The 13,670-nt window shown below is 34.9% G+C and overlaps 1 protein-coding gene and 1 long non-coding RNA gene across 2 annotated transcripts in view; one reads left to right on the forward strand and one right to left on the reverse strand.

The window, feature by feature from the left end:
- The window catches only part of LOC102655870, a 30,168-nt gene that overhangs the window by 12,667 nt on the left and 3,831 nt on the right, over positions 1-13,670 (forward strand). The window lies entirely within an intron of this gene.
- The window catches only part of LOC100577636 (zwei Ig domain protein zig-8), an 81,375-nt gene continuing 69,040 nt past the window's right edge, over positions 1,336-13,670 (reverse strand). The window contains exons 5-7 of the mRNA XM_003251536.4: positions 7,807-7,934; positions 5,417-5,585; positions 1,336-4,274 (exon numbers count right to left, since the gene is read on the reverse strand). Coding sequence (XP_003251584.1) covers positions 4,186-4,274; positions 5,417-5,585; positions 7,807-7,934 — 386 coding nt within the window. The 3' untranslated portion in view covers positions 1,336-4,185. The remainder of the gene's footprint in view (positions 4,275-5,416; positions 5,586-7,806; positions 7,935-13,670) is intronic.

The raw sequence follows: 13,670 nt of genomic DNA on the forward strand, positions 1-13,670 counted from the left end.
GTGGACGGTTGGTTACTTGCTAAAAACGAAGGAAAGAAAAGGGGCCGGGTGAATGAAAGGGCTGTTTCGCGGCCGAATATATAGGCAAACGGTTTTGTGGAAGGGAAGGAGAAGGAAAAAAAAGAGAGGAAAAAATTCTCTCGATAATTTTCCCCTTTTCACCATTTTTTTTTTCTCCTTCCTCCTTCTCTCTTTTTATTCTTTAATTAAGCGAAGCCCCTTAATTCGCTACCTGCTGTTTGTGTAATGTAAGCGATTTGGAAATCGATTCGGCGATAATTGAGGAATTTTATGGGTGCGTTGATCCTTCGAAGAATAAAGATTTTCGTTGGAGATGTCGACGTGATAATTTAACATTTTTCTTTTTTGGTTTTTAATTTTTTTTTTTTTTTTATCTGTTAGAAGGAATTAGAATCTCGTAAGGAATAGGAATTTCAAGCGTATAAGTGGTGTTGATGTTTTAGAAGAATTTTAACTAGAATTGTCTTGGAACGACATCTATGAGACATTTTTAATTCTTTACTTCTGCGTAATTGAGATGTCGTGTTACGTGATTCGCTTTCGTAATTGGCTATTTTAATTTGCTTCCTTTATTAACGTAAACGATTAAGAATTTTAAATAATATTCTTTAATAATTTCTTTGAAAAATAACTGTAGAAAAAATTTAAAAAATTTCAGCCAATATTTATAATTATTTATAATTATAATATATATTATAATATTTATAATTTTTTGACGATTTGTATCCAATTTTATAATATAATAAAATATTTAATTAATAACAACCTTTGAATTTAATTAAAGAATTTTTGAATTTTTGAATCTTTGAATTTAATTAATGAAAGAAATTACTTTATACAATTTCGAAAGGTACGTATCACAAATTTTGTTTTATGAAAATGAACAATTTTGATTATTTTCAATTTTTTATAATTTTATTCTGACCGAAAATGTGAAATAATTAAATATTAACGTTAATAGCTGTTCAAATGTTAATTCAATCTTGGATGAAAATTGTGAATAATTGATAACGCGCCAAGTTAAGACGGTTCGAATAATTAATTAATGTCTCTCGTATTAGAGAGCTTTCAGGATACCTTTATTTATCGAAGCTAAATCGTCGAATGTTTTTTGCTCTTCCCTTCAAATCCTTCGACTTTGGAAAATTTGCTATACCAATTCTTGATAATCTATAATAATTAAAAATAGAATAATTTTTATTAGGATTAAGAGAGAACGAAATTGATGGAAAATATTATCTCGATGACGTCATCGTTCAATTAAATATTATATTTTCATCAATTTCGAGAAATAAAATAAAATCGAACATCGAGTCAAATTTCATCCTTAATTTAATAAATTGCTACAACGATATAATAAAGTTCAAGATCCTTAACTTTATGTACATTTGTAAAAAATTTTTTTTTTTAAACGGAGTTATAATAATAATAATAATAATAATAATTGGCTAGTTCCTGTAATTTTCAAAACTAACAAATATCGTGTATTTTTTTTTTTTAATGATTATTAATACGTTTATACATATTCATCTCTCATCATTGTTTCGTAAAAACGCTTACAGCTACTACAACATAGTGTTGTTACAACATGCGAGTTAAACGTGAAATGCAGTTTTTCGTTTTGCCGCATGTGATTCGGGCGAGATATTCGTCTCGTGTTCACCGACAAAGGATACAAACGTATATCCTTTCTTCCGATTCGCTTATTTCGAAAAATTAAATATATATTTATTTACCGTATCCGTTGATGAGAACAATTAGACCGTGTCCCTTTTCTTCCTTTGCCTTTCTTCAACAATCATGGTCCCTTGGATAAAACAAATGCGTTCCTTGTTCACGGAGCGAACGTAATAACAACGGTGGTATACAATATATTTACATCCTCTCAAAGAAAAATATACAAACGAAGAATAAAATTTGAATTTCTCGTAGCGAAGAACTAGGTGATATCGTTGACGAGAGATTATTATTTTGATATTTGAATAATTATTTTCAAAATTTGCGAAACACTATGAATCCGTTGAAAAAGTGAAAAATTTCGAATAAAGTTACTTCGAGTAATTTATTTAAAACGAATAAGATTCGTTCGAATAAGATTTATCCGTTTCTCGTATAATCTCTATTTTTATTATTATTATTACGTTTCGAATTATTATTTAACTTTATTAAATTTTTCGCATGACCGATTCAATCGCATCTTTCCTCATCCACGATTTTCAATTACTTATTTTCCAGCATAAAATTCTCTTGATAAACAAAAGATATTTACGAGGAAAGAAACTTGACGCGATTTAACAAACAGTTGGTGAAAATTATTCGTCGGTTTTTCTTTAAAAGCGTTACCTAGTTCCCCGCCAACGCAAGCGTATACAATTAAACTTGGTTTCTTCGGTTAGACAGAATATTTCACTTTATTCGCTCTATAACCATGCTTTTACCCGGTCGACAGCGCAAAAGTATCCGTGGAAAGTGGCAGTAACTTCGCCGCCCGGTCGGGAAATAGGCTGTAATCACAATGGTTTAGAGGGTTCCGTAAAAACAGGGGAATTAAGTGGTAATCAGTACGAATAGCCCCGCCGAGCTTTCGGGATAAACCGTTCCGCCGTTCCTTTCCTTAAATCCACCGTAACACATTTCCTCCTTAAACTCGTGCAACGCATCGTTGCACTCACGATCCTTAACGCTGACGACATAACCTCTTTTTATTTTTCGAAACAACATAAAACTCTCGACGCGAGCGCAATCCACCGTTTCCTTTGTAATATTTATCGCACTGTACACTAAACAAATCTGCGTGCTCGAAACACCAATAACAAACTCCGTTCATCGATAAATTTGCTCGAAGAAAATAATTTCGCAGTCGCTTGCGAGCGAAGACGACGCAACCTAGATTCTTTCTCTCGTCCCAATCTCTCTGCCGGTAAAGCAGAAAATCATAACGATCTTACGTATCGACGATGAAAATTGAAATCAATGAATGTGCTCGATGAACGCTCGTTCGTCGCGCGAAATTCAAACGTGTTACGTTCCGTTTTTAATGATAAAGCGAACGGATGAGAAAAAAATTATAAATAATTCTTCGAAATAAGGGGAAAATATACACGTGCCTATATATATACGCATATATTTACATTATATTATTATTTACGTCCTTTCGTCTTAATTCGTCATTTCTATTAATTCTTTTTTTTTTTTTTTTTTAATTATTAATGAACAGGAAAATTTTTGCAAATCTGTCTGAACTTAATTCCAAATTAAATTCCAATTCTTCGGAATCACGACGTGAAATTAATATTCCGCGTTCACATCGTGGATTTCGTTTCCCCTCTCTTCTCGTAAATCCATTAGACAGCCGCAAGGGACGCGGAAGATTCTACGCTCGTTCTACATCGTTCTGGGTGGCGTTGATTCTATTTCCCGGTGACAGGAACAGAAATGTAACAAAGTTTGGCCGGGGTCGCTTCGACGCGCTTTATCCTCTTCCAGGAATAAAACGTATAGAATTGGCGAAACTTTTCGATGACGTGGAAAGAAGCGAGTTTGTTACGCCACGAAAGGACGTACGTGTTTTTATTTAATTAAATCCAGTGTCGATACCAGTCGTTCCATCGTTACACTCCACTATACGATCGTGAAATTACATACGTGCATCCGGTCCGTTGATTCATGGGGATTCTGTTTCGAGATGGGATCTATGGGAGAGGATTTTTATGGCTAAAAATTTAAGGAAAATGAAGAACAAGGAAATTCGAAGGCTTTCGCAGTTTTCGAGTTCGAACATTTTTCAAAATTGAAATTAATCAAATTGGAAGATTGTTCTAATTGTGAAAATAAGAGCAAGAAATTATTTCTTTAAAAAAAATTTTCAGGAAGAAGATAAAATTTAAAAGTTCATTGGTTTGAATTTTAACTCTTTGATTTATATTACTTTTTATTTTGTTAAAAATTTCGTTCCATATTTTTATTTTAAATCTAATTTATTTCTGACTCTCATCAAGATCAAATTTCGTCGAGGTGAAAAAGGGAATTCAAAAATTCTTCTTCTCTCCTTTTTTAAATTAAATAATATAATTTTACGATAGATAGAATAATCGAGAGAAATTGATTCGATTTCAGAAATGCGGGGCTCTAAAGTCGCTATCCTATATGAAAACCGAACGCTGGCTAAATGATCGTGAAAAGAAGTAGGATGAGGGTAAGTAGGGTAGCAGCCATTCTGTCGCCGCTTCCGTGATGCATCGCTGCTGGATGCTCTGCAACAAACGGAAATTTACGATGCGATGTAAAAAAAACACTATTTTTCCTTCCCATTGCATTGTAACGAATTAGAGCGATAAGATAACGCGAGACTGTCGCTGTCGCGGGACGAGAGATCGGAACGAATCTCTTCACACTTTTTTTCCTTACGTTATATTGGATAAAGAAATATAGATTAAATATAGAGATCGAAATAACGATCATTTTTTCGTTATTTTATATATATATATATATATTAATAATAAACACTTTTGTTAAATCTAAAAAAAAAAATAACGTGAATTCTGAGAGAAATAAATATATATAATTTTGACTGGTTAAAGAAATGGTTTTAAAAAGTTGAAAACAATCGTTCGACATCGTTATGTTTCAAGCAATTAAACTTAATTGTACGGGCGAGCGTCGCCCTCTAATACGTTCGAGCGATGCGTAAATGAAATTTCTGAAACTTGCGAAACTGTTTGGAACGCGGCGCGTTTACTCGCGGCAAACTCTTCCGCCCGAAGTTTGCGCTCGGGATGTCGCGCGAAAGGGGGCCAACTTGTACGCCGACCGAAGATTTCATTTTGATTACGCCGGTTTACGAAAACTCGTTTGCGCCGTGTTTCAAGCGCCACGCCTCGGCAACAAAACGAATCAAGATAATGCCCGCGTTATTGTAATAACGGTCGCTCCTTTCCCCGAACCAAAACACGCCGATATTTAATTTTAAAGCGGTCCCCTATTTGGGTCAATGCGATGCAAAACCATTTTCAACCAGCTTTTCTACAAGGAAGACGAAACATTCTCGTGAAATTTGTTCGATTTGGACAAACGATCTTGAATTATTTTTAAAAATTATAAATATATAATATAAATAAATATTCGATATTGTTAATCATTTCGCACGTAAAGAAAAGAATCTTATTCACGAAAATTGGAATAGAATTTTTCTGCTCTATAATATATATATATATTGCTTTGTAAATATTTCAAATTTGCATCAGATGAAACGAAACAGTCAAAAAGATTTCGAATACTTCATCGAAACGATGCAGTATTCGAAATAATAATAACTATTAAAAATAATTATCCGTTCAATTTTCGAAGAAGAAGAGAGAAAGATCAGAGAATTGAAATTTATTTTCTTTCCATTTACCATCGACGATATGGACGTGCACGCTGCTCGAGAGGGTGTTGCTTGGCGAGCATGTGTACTGGCCTGCGTCTCTCTCGATCGCCTTCTGGATTAGTAAACGGCTGGAAGTCACGGGTCCTTTCTCCGTGACCAAGCTGATCCCGCCCCTCGGCGAGTCGAAGTTAATCGCCTGCGAAACAGAAAAGAAGAAGACAGACAGAGAGCGCGCCTAGCGTTACCTCGTGGCTGCAGCCGAATAGAGCCACTCCAGACGTTGGGGAGTGGGGGGGGAGGACAAGTGTCTTCCCCGAGTGGCGAGATCCATTCCAACGGAACAAATGCCTTTAAAACACGTCCCCCGTACTCTTCAACGCTACTATTCCCCTTTCGTGTTTTTAAGTAAACGGGCGCGGTCGGTAACAATGCAACTAAATGGACTGATGTTTTATTTCGTTCTTCATTTCTATTATGTAGACGACTTCTTTTTCTTTTTTTTTTTTTTTTTATGAATTTAATTCACCCTTGAGATTTATTTATTCACTCGTCATGCTGTCTTTAGATAAACGTTATTGTTATCGATTTTTTGTTTTATCTTTCATTCAAATAATTTTATAATAGATAGATCTGTTATTGATTTGATCAAGAATTCTGAATTTTTTTTAATCTTAAAGAACAGTCAGATTTTGTAACTCTTGAACTTTTTTTTTTTTGACGAATATATTACTTTCATCTGCTACGTTTTGTTTACATGCAACAATGTCACAATAATAAATAAATGATTCGTTATTTTTTTAAGCAGAACCATTTTATTGTCTATATGTAGTGTTGCATGGAATTTTAATTGGATCATTTGTCGAATAATTAAGAATTTTGCTGAATTTTGAAAAAAAAAATTGACGAATTTAATATCACCTTACGATAATAAAATTACATATAACACTTTCGATCTCGAAATTCTAACTTTTCTTTCTAATTCATCGAACGCTTATATATACAAAGAAAAAAAAAAAAAAAAAAAAGATTTACTCATCTTAACGAACGAGATGACTAATTATCCGTCTTCGTTTTTCGCCGAACGAATTAAAATAAAAACGAGATTAAAATAAAAGCAAGAAAAAAAACAACTCGTTCACGATGTGTTCCACCCGTGTCACTTCTTCAATTGTTCCGTAATAAACGAAGACGAGAAGGAAGGGGGTTTGGTTACAATAGGGTTTTCTCCGATAGATGATAAATCATCATGGTTGACGAAGGGCCATCCTCGGCCCCTCAATCAATACCAGATTTATCCGAGTCGTGAATAATTTACGTTCCAGCTATCTTTATTTACGCGCCTGCCCTCCCTCCACGCATCGTTGTCCAGGAACAATCGCGAGCTTGTTAGCCGACTTCATAAATAACTCGGTTCGTAGGAACGCTTTCGACTGGTGCACACAGGTAATCGATATCATAGGATAACAATGGTTAGCCACGTGTGTGCGTACAATCCGTGTGTGCCAGCGATGATTTTTGAAAGGAAAGAAGAGCGAAAATATCGATTATTATTATTATTATTATTCTTTACTAAAAAATTTTAACGAAATGAATCACGACTCGAGTAATTTTGTTTCGAAATCGAAAGTTTTTAAGAGAGAAAAAAATTCGATTAAAAATCTAAAGAGAAGATTAATTTACTTTGACAAAAGCTTTGGGGGTAGCAAATTTGCGCAGTAAGTTTTGATTTCGATTAAAAGTCTAAGAGAGAAATAAAAAATGATGATATTAACCCTTTGCGCTCGAGGCTTTTTCGAGCTCGACAAACTCGAGACGATTTCCCGTATGAAACTTTTATATTTTATCTTGCGTATAAAGAAAGTTAAGTTAAGTTTGTTGAATATTAAACTCTGTATCGTTATTTCGCGTGATATTTTATAATGGTCTTTTCGTCCTTACAATGCTTCTCAACTCTCGTCATACGTAACGTTCACCGTCTGTTATTCTTATTTTTTGCCTTCTTTTTTATCTCTCTTGCTTCGTCTCTGTCTTCGTCTGTCTGCTCTCCCGCGCTCTCTATCGTCAGTTTCTTCAAACTCGCTTCCACTTCGCTCGAGACTAATCATCGCTACGTTCCACGCTTACAAAAACTTCGAAAATAACATTGAACTGTGAAACTCGGACCGATCCTTTAATTTGAGATAAGAAAATCCACCTATTTCGACATTACATTGTTCTATCTGTTTCGTAAGAGGTTAGGAATCTATTCACGAAGGCGAATATTCTGAAAGAAAATGAATCGTAAAATAAATATTATCGTTGTTCCGAATGGTACCTGAGAGGGACGTGCATTCGAGTGCTAAGAGTTAAAACGAGTATACACGAGTGGGAAATTTGAAAACGAATCGGAGATCTTGCCTCGGAAATATTCAGCTTACTTCGCGATCGTGCATCCAAACGATCGTGGACGGTGGCTCGGGAGCGTATCTGACCAGGCACGTCAGGTTTATCGTGCTGTCCTTATTGATGAACAGATCCGGCCCTCCGGCGATCTCTGTGACCGGCTCTGCAATCAACAGATCCAGAACATTTTCGTATCTCGAGAAATGAAACGTGATAGATGATTGGTCTTTAATAATAATTGCACGATAAATTTATTGAAATTGTGATCGAAGAATATACGTTATGAGCGCATATATAGATATAGATACGGAGAATTGGATTAAACTAAAAGAAATGGGACGCGTAGGGGGGGGAGAGAGAGGAAACTCTCGAATGGTCATGCGTCAACCGCGATAATGAAAGGTTTTATATTCATTATTTCGCTTCTAAACGTACATTTATAAATCGCATGGAAATTATTGCTTTTTCCATGCAATATTTCTCGATTTGTTGAATATAGTGTGCAGCTATTCGATAGCTTCCGTTTTTATTTTAAAGCTAGAATTCAGTTTAAAATCTGTGGATTCTTAATTAAAATGGAAAAATTCCATTAATTTAAATTCTGGGTAACTTTTTTGATCGAACTTTCCAGATTTTTAAATTTAAGAGATTCGACCAAGAAATTCAAACCTGAATTTTTTTTATATAAATATATCTTGCGAAAAATAAAAAAAGACTTTTATCATTGTCATCATCATGCACAGCCATATTTTTTAAACTTCTATCCATTTTTCGTCGTTTTTTATCGCAAAATATTTCATTCGAAGCAAAAATACTCGATTCTAAGAAAATTTGAATTTACTTTGAAAAATTTCCACTCCTCTACTTTCCATCGTAATTTCAACTGGAAATATTTTTCATAATACATGCATAATAAAGCATTAAAATTTAAATATTTGGAAAACTTGACAAACTTCAAAGATTGATTTTGACTGTACGTTAAAATTAAACCATTTTTAACGACGAAAGAGATAGTTTCGATCGAGATCTTTTGATTTTCTCTCTTCGGTCGAATTCAATCTTATCGTTAGTCGCAGGGAGGGGGAAGGTCGGTCGGGATAAAATCCAATAACGGTTCTCGAGGATCTCTGGACGCGATATATATCTCGAAGGGAAGACTCGGCCGAGGGAATACCGATTGGATCGATCGGTGCAAGGGAACCTTTACTCTCCTTACGAGAGTAGGAGAAGAATTCGCGTCGCGTACAATCAACGAAAGGCCGGGGCTACTTTGGAATGCGTCCACTCGTTCGTGGGTGGATCGTTTATTGAACCGTTTTGATCGAACGTCCCCAAACGTTGTTCTGCAAACGTGTTACCGCGATACGAAATTGAATAAATTTCCGAGGAACGAGCAATTCAACTTCTTAGAGAATCTTAAACCGATATTCTACTTCGTTTCTAACGGAGATGCAGATAAAAAGCTTCTGAGCGTGTTCATCGTCGAAGGAAATATCTCATTTTTGCTATTTTTCGTTGTAATATTTAAATATTCAAAGTCAGACGTTGTTTAAGAAGTTTTAAGTAAATACTATTTATTTGAAATTCATAATGTGAAATAATGAAAATCTTGAAAAAAGTTTATTTTTGTTTCCTTTTTCTTTTTTTTTTTTTATTTTGCAATATTCTAATTACTTTGAGGCATACTTTAAAACAAAAAAAAAAAATCATAATTCGATAAGAAAAATATATTAAACTTTCAGAATCTGAATTTATAAATTTCTCGATAAATTTTTATGAAAAATTATCGCAAACTAATAAAAAAAATAATTTTTGTTAATTTTATAAATTCATAAATTTCAAGTAATTTACAATATAATTTCTTTTACAAAACGTTTCTATTATACAATTAAAAATTAAATTAGATTAAAAAATTATATCATACTTTTATTAAAAATAATACTAAAAAAAAATAGAGATTCTTTGAAGCCAATAGTATTTCTCGAATCCATCGTATAGTTGTCGCACGAGAAGAAGCACGATGTCTTAAGCGTTTGATGTCGAGTTCGGATTATCTGACAAGCTCGGGTTCCGGATTTCCTCAGTTTGCTGGCCAACTTCAGGATCTGTGCTGCCAACTCGAAGACCTTCATTTCCTCTGCCCTTCGACTGTTGAATGCGCCGCAATATCCACGATACAACGTAACGATTTACGGATGTTCCACAAAACTGTCGTTCCACTTATCGAAGTGGAACGAAACAAGATTCGTTACGTGGTTATATTTAATTTATAAGCCATAAGCCAATCAAGTATTTAGTTAAAAATTCAAACTCTTAAATCGTTAATTCGAATGAAGAAAATTAAAATAAACATCATAGAGAATATTTTACATACACCAATTAGACATGGATTATTTTTTTTTCCAATATTAATAACATTGTTTTTTTTTATTGACAGATGTTATTTATAATTCGTGAGCATCGATAATTTTAGCGAATATTTGTGACAAAGGATGATTAATGTTAAGTTAAAAGAAGCATTCTGAATATTGTTAAAAACGAATTATATATATATATATATATATCTTGTTTCACTTCTCTTTCTATTTCACTTTAAAAAGTGCCCGTTCAAACTATATATACAAATCATTAAAAGTAACGCGATCTTTATGATTTGTTTTCAAACATTTTCGTACGTAAACTCCACGTGCTGTTCGCTGGAAAGAAGTCTCGTAGGACGGCACAAGGGTAAGAGAACTGCTTCGCTAGAACCATTTATCCCCACTTCACGCGCTTTGTTGACGATCCTGACACAACACGCTATTACATAGCAACAGAAGAGAATTTGAACGTTCAAAATCGTAAAAATTATTTTCATTTATGAAGTTATTAGGAAATATTTTATATATATTAACTATTCAAATACAAAATTATATTTATAAATTAAAACTTACTCGTTACAGATCGTAATTAGCCTACGTATATTATGTATACGATATATTATATATATTATGTATGTATTATGTATATTATATTACGAGAAATGAAAAAATTTTTTATATCAACGTTAGAATTTTCTGGATTCTAATCAGAGTTTAGATATAGATTTTCGTTTTGAATTAATAATTATATGTGATTAAATACCATGGTAAAAATAAAAATAATAATAAACTAGGATATAATTCCAATGTAAAATAAGAATTCACTTTATAATTGCATCGCGATGTTCGAGTTAAAGCAAAAGCTCGAAGCATATCGGATATATAGTAAAATTCAGATTTCACCGAACGGAACGATTGTTTGAGTTCCGCGTCGGAGGATCCTCGAAATTTGGTCGGAGGGGATGGAGCAAACATTGACAATAGTAATCATGTTGTCGGTGCGGTCTTGTTATTCCCCGTGGCATTTTGGGAGGAATAACAGGTTTATCCTAGGTTCGCCCTCCGTCGGCCGAGAGAGGAGAAAGAGACTGGAGGTGGGGGAAAAGGCAACAGGGATTCCTCGAGTTTCTCGAATTCTCTTTGGCAAGTCATGATTTGCTGACCAACCCTTGTGTGTTCCACCTTCAATTTTCGACTACGTTCCCTTAAGAGCCAGGTCCCGCGCATTCTTGGACAAATACGTCCTCTTGTAAACGAAGTTGCTTCTCTAGGTGGCGGAGAGAGGCAAATTGCTTCGTACGACGTCAGCTTACCGCTCGAGTAAATTGGTTTCTCCTTTCCAGGGACACGTGAGAATCTTGTGTCATAAGAATCGTTTTGTCAAAACGAAAGGAAATTATATTTTTCGAAAAATTGAAAATTGAAACGGTGTGCTCGGTTCTTGTATTTGTATTTGAACATGAGATGGAGCTCGAGATAATAATAACAGGTTAGGTAATAGTAGACACAAGGCAAGTTTGGGCAATTATCCAATGTATTCGATAACAGGGCCTGAGATTTGAAACCTTCATTCCTCTCTAAGCGAGCAACAAAGCAATGAAAGAAGGATCTAAACACTCTTCATTCTTTTGTCAATCTCGTTATCCCTTTTCATTAAATTGCTAATTGCTCGAATCTTCTATTCTATTCAATAATTTTACTTTCAACAGCACATTGTCTTTAGACAACCAGTCGTTTCTCACGATCGATATCGAAGTCTGAAACCTTAATTTCAGAATCCTTCTTACTCTTACTCGTAAACACGAGTAATTATAGCAATTATAGATCCAAAGTTTCGTGCCTCCCCACTCTACCAATTTGACAGTGCTTAGTTTTATTCTCGGTCAACCACGAGCAATAGGCCGAGAATATAATAGTTTGAAATTTTCATTCCACTAATTTCACCGTTCCCAGGTTCCCAGTTTCTCGTAGCATTATTCATGGACAGCCGTGTGGACAACGTATAATGGCCTCTAATTTCGCTTCCCTCGCGAGCTTTGTCCTCGGCATCGCCCGCTGAAACCTCGTCCACGACCACCAACTGCTGGCACCCACACGTCTCTCTCTCTCTCTCTCTCTCTCTCTCTCTCTCTCTCTCTCTCTCTCTCTCTGTGCGCGTGTTAGATGTGTGTGTGTGTTAGATGTGCGCGTGTTAAATGTGTGTGTGTGTGTGTGTGTGTGTGTGTGTGTGTGTGTGTGTGTGTGTGTGTGTGTGTGTGTGTGTGTGTGTGTGTGTGTGTGTGTGTGTGTGTGTGTGTGTGTGTGTGTGTGTGTGTGTGTGTGTGTGTTAGATGTGCGCGTGTTAAATGTGTGTGCGTGCGTGCGTGCGTGCGTGCGTGCGTGCGTGCGTGCGTGCGTGCGTGCGTGTGTGTGTGTGTGTGTGTGTGTGTAAGCTTACCCGATCTTCGGCTTCTTAATCCTTAAGAATTATTTAACGAATAATAAGAAATAAGAAATCATCGCGTCGTTCGTTAAATTTTTTTTTTTTTTTTTTGGAAAAATTCTCACTCCTTGGATATTCAAAAAAAAAAAAAGAAAAAATTGCCAAGAGTCTCGAGGGACGAGAGATTTCTCACTTTCCCCGGTCGATGGCCATTCGAGCGCAACGAGAGATCTTCCCCCCACCCCCACCACTCCTCGAGAAGCCTTAAGCGGCGTTGGTGCCCCTTCAACGGGATAGCATATTGCTTCTCCTCCGGGAACTTGGAGTGGAACAAGGGGAGGGCAAGTATTTGTATAGAAGACATTTTACGAGCTACTACTACTCGCCGCCACCACCTCTAGAGAATTCACTCTCCTCGAGGGATAATCGATCCCTCGTTCTTTAGTTAGCCGCCCTCGAAAGGAAATTCAACGACGCTAGCACAACGAAGAAGGGAGAGGGGGAAGGGAGAGGGGGAAGGGAGAGGAGGAGGAGGAGGAGGCAAAACTCGATAAATTAGGCTAAAAGTTCAACTATTGATTCATTATTTTATCTGCCCCATCGTGAACCGCATCTTCGGAAAATAAACTCCTCGTTGAATATTCTAGGCTAATCCAGATCGTTCGCGATTGTTATTTCATACATTTTATTGTGGAAAGAAATATCGTCCAATCCTGTTTCAGACGCTTTATTGACATTTCTGACGTATTACGTAATAGTAGAAAAATTTGACTACAATTTGAATATTCAAAATGGTTAAAAATTATTTTAACTATATAAAAAGAAAATAAAAAATAAAAAAAATGTTATATAATAATAGTAGGAGAATTATAATTTGAATATTCAAAATGGTAAAAATTATCTTCATTTATGAAATTCTATATATATCTAGTTTATTTGGGCATGTATAATTATTATCTTAATTATATAATAAAAAAAAACTATATAATAATAGAAAAGCTACAATTTGAATATTCAAAATGATAAAAATTATTTATAGTCTAGTCTTCATTCGTGTACGTATATATAATAATATTAACTCGAAATTACAAAATTATATTTCTAAATTAAACTCGAA

Source organism: Apis mellifera, linkage group LG6 (assembly GCF_003254395.2).
Source record: "Apis mellifera strain DH4 linkage group LG6, Amel_HAv3.1, whole genome shotgun sequence".
Classification (NCBI taxonomy): domain Eukaryota; kingdom Metazoa; phylum Arthropoda; class Insecta; order Hymenoptera; family Apidae; genus Apis; species Apis mellifera.